Source organism: Vigna angularis, chromosome 9 (genome assembly GCF_016808095.1).
Source record: "Vigna angularis cultivar LongXiaoDou No.4 chromosome 9, ASM1680809v1, whole genome shotgun sequence".
Lineage (NCBI taxonomy): Eukaryota > Viridiplantae > Streptophyta > Magnoliopsida > Fabales > Fabaceae > Vigna > Vigna angularis.
The window spans coordinates 19,973,649-19,983,649 of record NC_068978.1 but is presented as its reverse complement, the minus strand read 5'-3'; the positions used below and the strand labels follow the sequence as shown (position 1 = coordinate 19,983,649).

Below are 10,001 nucleotides of genomic sequence, written 5' to 3'. Positions count from 1 at the left end.
AGAGCCCTCTGGCCTTTGAAATTACACATGGATACCATGTGCTGAGGACCACATGTTGTGAAAAACAACTCAGCAGTGTTTTTTACACCAATGGCCAACAGTCAAATTTTGAAACTGATAACAATTGCTCTGAGATTGTTTGCTAGCAGACAAATCTGAAGATAGAGCTTGTGGATGGCACGCAACTAGGGAAGTTTTTGCGTGTGTATATGTCATGGTTGATGCTACGCGTCTAGAAATAGACTAAAGTTGCACTTGCATAAATAGTTTAATCAAACACATTTAATAATAGATCAGAGTTGATTTATTAACTGTGACTATAAAATGTATAGGAATATCTTGAGAAGGGTTCATTTTGGTGAGTTGTTCTCTGAACATAAAAAGTAAAAAATTACTTATGAATACCTAGAGGTTTAAATATGTTCTAAATTCCGCTATATTTTGCTATATGTGCAGGAACAGAAACACATAGGTGTTGGATGGGGACCAAAATAAGTGATGATAAATATTACAGAGATTTAACATTTATATCTTCTTACAGAGAATAACAGTAAAAATATATAAACGAGATCTTTATTAGAAATCTCACATCAGACTAAAAATAAAACAAATTTACATTATAAATAAATGTAAACTTTATCTTAAAAACCAATCAGCTCTTTAGAAATGAATTAAACTTAAAGTTCTTAACCATATTAAAGTCAGAGTTTTTCTTAACATTTCCTAATTAATAAAAAAAATCTGTATAATCAAATAGTTGTAGATTTGTAGAGTTGGGGTAAGCACTGCTCATATTCCATTTATGCAAAAACATCTTCACTAACATGACAGTATAGTACATTGTAGGCACGTTGATTTTGAATCTGTGGGTTAATTTGTAATCTGTACTGAACGCTGGTATTCTGTGATCAGTATCCATGTTGTTTACAACTCCATCTAAATTTTAATGAAAATCTCATTTGACTAACTGAGATTCCAAAAGCAACCGTTCCAATCCTTCCATTTCAAATTGAGCTTTTAAATTAAGACATCTCAATTTACAATTGGACTCAACTGAAATTCACTGAAAAGGCTTTTTAAATTTTACTTTTTAAATGGTCATTGGAGATCTCCTGACAGAAAACCAAACATACCCTAGATGATCAAGGACGAAAGGGACGTTTCACTTGCACCAAATTACAACGTTCAAGTAAAAGGGCAATATTTGAAGTGCATATTTGAATACTACTTGCAAATTACAATAACCATTCACGCAAAAAGAGATAGAAAGAGCCCACAAGAACAAACAGGGATTTAACTGATTGTAAAAGCTATTAACAAACATGATGCAAGGTTTTAGAACTTATCTACGCATACACCATCTCTTGTAAACTCATATGCTTCCCTACTCCTTGTTTTCTTCATGCCAGCTGTCACATAAAGTTTTGATCCCTCTGACATAATGGTTGTCACTTTCACCCAGATCAACACTTTTGTCTTCATTCCTTCTATCTCTGCTAGCTTTCCTTTCTCCAAATAACAGGTCACAGTGGTGAAGAAACGCAAGACTGATGAATCCTTGTAGCCTACTTCACATACCTGAGGAATGTAAACGATGAGCTTCCTAGTCTCTTCATTGAATTCATAGTTTGTTGCATCACGAGGAAAGATTCCAATTGGTAGATCATACTCCTTTAGCAACTCTGGTAATGGCTTTTGCATCTTCCCTGTAACGTGATTTCTGTGAGAGCTCAAACGTAATATCAATTAAAATAAAAACGGGATATCAGGGATGACATTCCAATTTTATTACCTTTCCTCAAGTATTATGATGAAAGTAAATATATGTTGAAAAGGGTTGATAAGAGTTAAGCATGTTTCCAAAATCCATGAAAGTGGGATGGTAAACCCAAATACCCAATAAATAATTAGTAATACATTGAGACTCAATAAGCATGCAATTTATAACTTAAGAAATAATGATTGGATAGAAAGACTGTATGCAACCTGAATTATTAATTTCAAATACAAATTTCATTTTCATCGGTTGTAAATTCCAAATTAAAACTCTAAGTAACACTACAATAATGATATTAATGTACTTTTGTGTGACCTTCAAGGAAGATATCTGTCTGTATTTGATAAATACTAACAGTGATATGTCAAATGGCACCATGAGAATTTAAATCATGTGCTCGAGTAATGAAACATTCAAGAAATGGAGAAATAAGGCAGAAGTATTGGTGGTTTGACATCATTAATGTGTTTAGATAAATTATGTTATCCAGATTATAGAAGTAAAGATAGTAGACCATATAACCAAAATTGTAAAAGGAAAGGTTAATGCAACATACTGGAAAAGTGATTATCAAGAGGAAATGAAATTCGAGGAAGGAAATTATTAATGTAAACCGAGTGTAAGGCACTCAACACAGCTGGAGGGAAATATGGACTAGTATGCATATATAAAGGAGAGGTGAAAAATAGGAGGCTATGAGTGAGGGTGTATGCAGGTCCTCTTGGATACTGTTACCCATTACCAGTTTCAGTTCTGTCTTCCATTCCAGAGACACCATACAGGTATAGATAAAACATTGATGTCAGTATCCACATTACAAAAGAATAGATTCACCAGAACAGAGTATGTTTTGATCTACTTTCTGTCAACTCTTTTACATGGCATTACGTGGATAAATTAAGTGAAATCTTTTACAGCAACACTTGTAGGATGAATGTTCGAGTACTGATTAGATAAGAAATACAAACCTTTTATTTTGTTGACCAACCATTTGGTTCCCCCTTCAATACTGTTTGACAACGACTGATCATCAAAAGAAAATGTGTCAGCATAGAAATTAATCAACCAATGATCATTCTTCGTAAACATTTAGCACATTCTAGCAGTAGCAGAAACATTTCCATTCACAGTTGAACATACGAGAGGGTAAATTATTTCTTACAAGATGAGGTTTGTAACAGAGATGATGAAGGATTACCTAAATTTCTTTCAATTTATCAGCATGCAGGTAAATCGTGCTTAAACACTTAATGCTTGCACCTTTCCCACTAATCATCTCAAACAAGCGCGAATATTAGATGCTGAGTAAACAACGATATTAATCAGCCAACACGCCTTTATTAAGTTAAAATCTTTCAAAGTACATGATAGTTAAAACTCATTTTAACCATATCCTGTCATAATTATACACATTCTAGCCATAAAAGACATTAGACTTTAGCCTATAATGTGACATCACTTAGCATGATCGATCGAAGTAAGAGAATTGTTTTTCATGTCTCATCTCTCTGAATCTTAAATTGATCCTGGAAACATGCTCTCACAAAATTTTATTTACTTGGACAACCAAATAACAGCTTCTCCACCTTCCATTGTACATTCTCAACACAAATTTCCAAACTAAGCATTCAACTCTATATTCCTATGCTAAAATGATCTAATCATCATTCAGTAAACCAATACACCACACATTCAATTTCCCACTGTAGTTATTACAATTTACACCCAACCAAAATTGATCAAATGTAACCTAAAAGCAGGATTCCAATTTGCATAGGATGCCATGCAACAATCCAAAATCCTAATAAATTCACATTTTTTTTTTCTGAATAGCGGGATGATCACATAAAAATCAACAACAACAATTCATGTTATACTTGAATTCAGGAAATTGCCTTTTGACCATGATGAAAAAGAAGAGAAATTTTGAAAGAAAAAGGAAAAAGGGTGGAGAGGGAGGGTACATTGATGTCGTCACCGACGGAATTGAGTTGGCTGGTGGCTTTCTGGTTGAACCAATAGGATCCGACCTTGTTGAATACCTGATCCATTTCGGTCAACAACGTTTGATTTCGATCCCAGAGGAACTTTCTCTCTCTGTCTCTCTTCTTCCTTCAGATAAAGAGAAAGAGAGAGAAAACACAAACGTGATGGAGAAGAAGTACGTGGCTCCTTATTCGCTCGGAGTTTTTCGTCACACTCGATAACTATTTATTTATTATTTTGTGGTTTATCACGTCTTTTGGTTTTATTAATCTCAATTATTTATTCATCTTCTCTTATTTCATTTGTTGTATTGGACTACATTTCTTTATCTCAAAGTTGTTTGCCACTCTAAATAGTAATTTTATTTTGATAATATTAGCGAAAACATAAACTTCATTATTATATTCAAATTTTGGAAATTTTAAAAAAGAAAATTTAAGTTGTTATTAGACATTGTAATTACAAATTTATAAAAAATAAATTTTTAAAGTATAATTTAAATTATTTTATGTATTTATTTAATACAAAAAATATTAAAAATTAAAAATTTAATGGACAATTACAAAAAGGTTAACAATTATTTATCTTGTCTTATATATGGAGGAAGTAATTATAAAAAACGATTTAGAAAATAAAAATTGTGTATCAAATAAGAGAATTTTATATTATATAATGACAAATGTTACAACGTGGAGAAAATAATTATATATGAAGGTAATTTTGAAAAAAGAAATTATATTTACCAATTAATAGAATCTCATATTATCATAAATTATTAATATTAAAATAGGAAGTTCACATATTGACCATAAGAGGCAGTGAATTAATTGTTTTCAAGAAAAACACTATTGTATAAAAATAATTGTTTTCTTAAAAGTCAATGATAGAAAATTTAGATTGTAACTCTTCGTAATAACTTTTTGAAGAAACTTAAAAGAGAAGAAGATAGAATTACAAAAGATTTTGTACTAGTTTGATTTATTAAAAAAAAAAAAAATATATATATATATATATATATATATATATATATATATATATATATATTTATCACAACAACCAATCACAGGTGTAAGAATTCAATTATAAGAACATATAAGAATAAAAAAAAGAGAACAATATAATCTAGAATGAAGAACACCTATATCCTTGATGAAGACGCTCTTGCATTGACTTGAAAGATCAAGAAAACGATTTTTAGATTTTAGCACACTCTCCTATCTCTCCTCACATCTCAAAACTCTACTAAAAAGAAAGTGTACTGTTTCTTTAAAACAACAGTGATTAATTTCAAAATGTGTTGTAATTGCACGAATTAATCGATTATGTTAAATACATAATCTATTAAATTATTTTACACCAATTCCAAAAATCAACTTTTATTATATTAACCAATTAACAATTAGACCCTATCAATTAAATGTGAATAGGTGAGTTTCATAATTGATCTAATAGATTAGATTTTAAACTTAATCAATTAAGTGTGAATAGCTTATTCTAATTGGTTTTTCAAAACTTTGAATGATTAATTGAAAATCTAATTAACTATTTCACACCAGTGTAAAAAATATTTTTTATAGAACCTTTTTATGCCAGTTCTAATCTAATAGGTATAAAAAGTGACGTGATGACATAACTATAAATAATGCGAGATTTCTATACCAATTGGAATTAGAATAGGTATAGAAAGTTAAGACAAAAGCAAGTTTGTAAAAATAGAACCCTTTTTATACTGATTAAATCTAGAATCGGCATGGAAAGTAATGCAATGACACGTTTGTAATATTGAAAAAGTCTTTTTATACCAATTAGTCACTATAATCAGTATATAATGTTTAATCCTCTTCCTCCCAACCCTTTCGTGCTTCACTTTAATGTGTGCTTCCCATACCAACTCTTTGCTTCTCTACACTACACCCTTTTTTACTTCCCATTCCAGATATTTGGTTCGCCACTGACTCTCATTGTTGCTCGCATTCTTCCAAGGTTCCTCTAGTCACTCTCATGCTGTAGTGGCATTGCTCTTGTTGCGGTGTCATTGCTCATGTTGTGGTGGCGTTGCTAGTGTTGTGGTTAGCGCATTCCTTCCTTCCTCCTACGTGTTGCTTTGGTGTTGTGGTGGCTCACTTGTTGCTGCTCTTTCTCCTTCTACTCATTTAGGGTTTTGGTGAAGCATAAACGAAACATTCTCTATTGTTGTGAATGACAAATTTCCTTCCTCTTTCGTTGTTGTTATGTTGTGGTGGCTTTCATTGGTTATTCTCCTTGTTTAAGGTTTTTATGAAGCATAAGCTAGGTAAACTTTGAGCCTCATTCTCTATTATTGATGACTCCTAGACAAGGCGGATAAGTGAGAAACCATTAAAAATGGAGTAGATCGCGTTGACGATCAGATGAAGCAACGAAAGAAGTGAATGAACTATAAATCCTATGTTTTAGTGTCGAAGAGAGAGAAGAACGAATAAATCCTAGAATCTAAGGTTTGTTCGGTTTAAGTTGAAGGTATGGTGATTTAGGATGAGAAAAACTGGTAGAATCGATAATCAATTAGTGAAGTGGATGAATGGATTAGTGGAAATGGTAGAAAAGGGAAGATCAATCGGTGAAACGGGTGTTCGGTGCGAAATGTTGATGAGATAGGGTTCGTGACAGTGTGGATACGAGAGAAACTCTCCCAAAGGCATAGATGAAGATGTGGTTTAGCGAGGAAGGTCTCAAGGGAGGAGAGGTTGTTTGGTGAGAAATCCCTAGAGAGGCTGAATGAATTAAGTCGTGGATGAGGTGTTCTCGTAGAGTAGCAAAATGAGAATGAGGTGGAAAGACGCTGACGCTAGCCAAAGCCAAAAGGAAGGTGATACGTTGTCGTTGAAGCTATCAAATTAATACTACTTTTCAAGGCAAGTTCAGTATTGCCAAGTAGTATTCAAGAAAGTAGATAGGGTTAAAGTAACCCTGAGTCATCTCCCAACGAATACGAAATTACCTTTCAATATTTGAATCTTATGAATGCAATGCAATGCTCAAGAATAAAAGTAATGTTTGGAGAATGTTTAAAGAGCAAATAAGAAACTTAAAAACAATTATGAGGAAATAGGCTAATTCCACTGCTTTTCCAAGATAGATTCATCATCGGTTATTCACAGATTATTGTTTAATTGATTATTGTTCAAGCTTCAAATTAATTAAAGTACATTCTTAATTAATTTGAGGGCGATCATGTAGTTAACCAAAGTAGATTCTCAATCAAATGCAAAACCTTTCTAGATTATTCACAATGAATTCAACCAAAGTACATTCTCAATCAAATCCTATTGTGTTTAATCATGTCTATTCTTAAATCTCCTAACCAAATTAAATGCCATGAAGAAATGAAGTGGCCTTTAGGAAAACATAAGTCATTATACAAGATTTGATGCTGTGAAGTGTTTTGCTACTGGGGAGGTATGGACATTGATATCGCACTTTCATCCATGACTTTCAATATGAACATTACTACATGGTTTCTCCAAGCAGTGCTAGAAATTGAGTCCTGAAAGGGTATTGCGAAAAAAAATAAAACAAAAAAAAAACAAAACAAAAAAATTGAAGGAAATCTCGAGTCATTTGTCTTTCTTGCAAATTGTCAAACTCTTGTTTTTCGAAAATAGCAAAAAAAAAATGATAATCGAAGACAAAAGTTATAGTGTCAGACTTTTCCGAGGTCAAATGTCTAATCAAAAATAACAATTTGATGTTTTCTCTCGAGACGTTTGTGCGCATGGTGCTTGAAAAATCTCACCCTTCACTTTCCAAAATAAAAGATTTTCCCCAACAAATACTGTCACTGCCCTCAGTAACAAAGTAAACCTTTACACTGGGGCAAATTGGTCTGGCCAGAAGTTTTCTCGCTTACGCTAGTAGGGTGATCCCTAAATCCATTGGAAAAAAAAAGGAGAATAAGTCAACCAGATTCAGAAACTCGAAAGGGTGATGTAAAAAAAAAAGGATTTGGAAATGAATAATGTCTCAAGAATAGGGGACCTCTCTACCAACCAGCCCGAAGCATACAAAAGAAAATCGAACCCATTTAGGCCATCCTTTTAGCCGACCCTTTCATACCCACTACTTCTTCCAAACAGAACCCCATGCCAGAAACAAAAAAAAAACAACAAAAACTGGGGCAGCTTTGCGGATCTTATTTGAATTTTTCATCCGAATTATCATGGATTCATCATCATACTCATTACACCAAACCGGGGCAACTTTTTAGGTACCTCGTGTTTCGCTTTGGCACTCATCTCCTTTACGGAGCGTATGAGGTGACATGTTAGCATGGCTATCCCATTATCTTCCAAACCATTCTAAACAACTCCCATTCTTCACTTGCGAGTGAGTTCAAGCATATGTACGATGATGTCTCGGGAGAAAAAGTCAAAATGTAATAATCTCAAAGTTAGATCTCGGATGTATGACATTCCTCACTTTTCTAAGCATTGGAAATAATGACCAATTTGATGATTGCAAGTAAGACAATCGACTCGAAAAAAAAAAAAACAAAAAAAACCAAGCAAACGCTTTTCATATGTGCACCAATCCATCAAAAAGAAAGTATTTCTGATCGTAACCCTCTTCATTCATATGAATGGTTATCGAATCCTTCTTTCAAAAAAAAAAGAATAAAAAAAAACTTTCTTTCAGCTAGTATTGTCATTTTACATCATATTACTTTTCTTCATTCATAAAACCCAAAAAAAATATGCATATCGTATCAAAGGTTGAGTCAATTATTTTCAAATCATCCATTTTATGACATTTCATAAAAAAAATGTAATGGATGTCATGATCTCCTATAGTCAAATGATTAAATCACATATTCTTGAGAAATATTTGTGTGTGCATTGCTTGAAAACATTATCCTCCAACCTCCACTAAACCGAAGATTGACCCCAAATCATGTTCTTGAGTCCAAATATACACAAAGTTTTACACTGGGGCAGATTTTCCATGTTAAGATTACCTTCATTGGCTTTTCATTTGGGAGATCCTTGAATCCGTTGGGACAAAAAAAAACAAAACAAAAGAAAAAGAAAAATGACTTTTGTTGGGATTATTTAGCTTTGTCTCCTAATTAATCTTGTGAAAATAAAACAACCAAAATTTGAAATGATTTGTGGCCATCTTTCTTCATAAAAAAAAAGATATATCCATTGATACCAAATTTGAGCCAATAAGAAATTTCTTTTCAAAAATTTACCTAAACAAGGGTTACCATCACAATAGAAGTCAACTCAAATTGCAAAAGAACACACTTAGTGATCAAATGAAGAAAAAGCAAAGCAAAAATAGAAAGAATCACAAAGTGATGACAAACAAAGAATGAAATTTGAGAAATGGCAAAATAGTCAAAACAGATTTGACGAATAGCTGATACAAAGTGTGGATGGTAACTCTTGTTTCAAAAAAAAAATCCACAAACATTTATTTGGGCCTTTATATCTTTTCTTTCAATACCCTTCAGCCCAAGCCACATTACAAGCTCAATAAAAGTCCACACAGATTGAATGATGGTTTCTTAAATTTTCATAAAGCTTAATTTTGAGACAAGACAAAATGACTAACAATGGAGTCATAAAAAAATGGTGAAAAAAATAAATGTCCTCGGAAGAAGGGAACTCCCTAATGATTAAAAGAAAATCAAGCCAATTGGGGCAATCCTTTCAAATTCATATCCCATTCAAACTCTTCCCCAATTCTTAAACTAGGGGCAACTTTGTAGGTTTTACATAACCTTTTCACCCGTTCTCCAAAACTAGGGCAACTTTGTGAGTTTCATATGTTTTGGCCCATTCAAAATATTGAGCAACTTTGTTAATCTCACAACTTTTTCATTTGTATATTCAAAGCTCATGCCAAGACTGGGGCGTCCCTTGTTGGGCCTCGCATGATCTTGGTTCGCCCTAAATTTCAAAAAATCTATCACCACCAAAATTGGGGCAATTTGTAAATCTCATTCTCACTCCTTGATTCATAACTTATCCCCTTACATTCCTTTTCACAAACACCAAACCGGGGGTGACCTTTGGGTATATCATATTTCACATTGACATTCGCATATTACATCTTCATTGATGATTGTATGAGTAATGATGTGCCCAAGAAGCCATCTCAGTCTCCTCTAAACCCTTCGAAAAATCTTTCTTACCATTTTAACCAACCTCTCAGATCAAGCATGTGTACACTAGTATTTCATCAGACTAGCACA

The 10,001-nt window shown here is 32.9% G+C and overlaps 1 protein-coding gene across 1 annotated transcript; it reads right to left on the bottom strand.

Annotated features, from left to right (window-relative positions):
• Nucleotides 1–1,139: 1,139 nt before the first annotated feature.
• LOC108346930 (uncharacterized protein At5g01610) lies at nt 1,140–3,970 on the bottom strand. Its single transcript, XM_017585999.2, has 3 exons — nt 3,742–3,970; nt 2,746–2,800; nt 1,140–1,706 (listed from the first exon to the last, which is right to left on the bottom strand). Exons 1-3 carry the CDS (start codon nt 3,826–3,828, stop codon nt 1,336–1,338), a joined length of 513 nt encoding a protein of 170 aa, XP_017441488.1. The 5' UTR covers nt 3,829–3,970; the 3' UTR covers nt 1,140–1,335.
• Nucleotides 3,971–10,001: the final 6,031 nt, after the last annotated feature.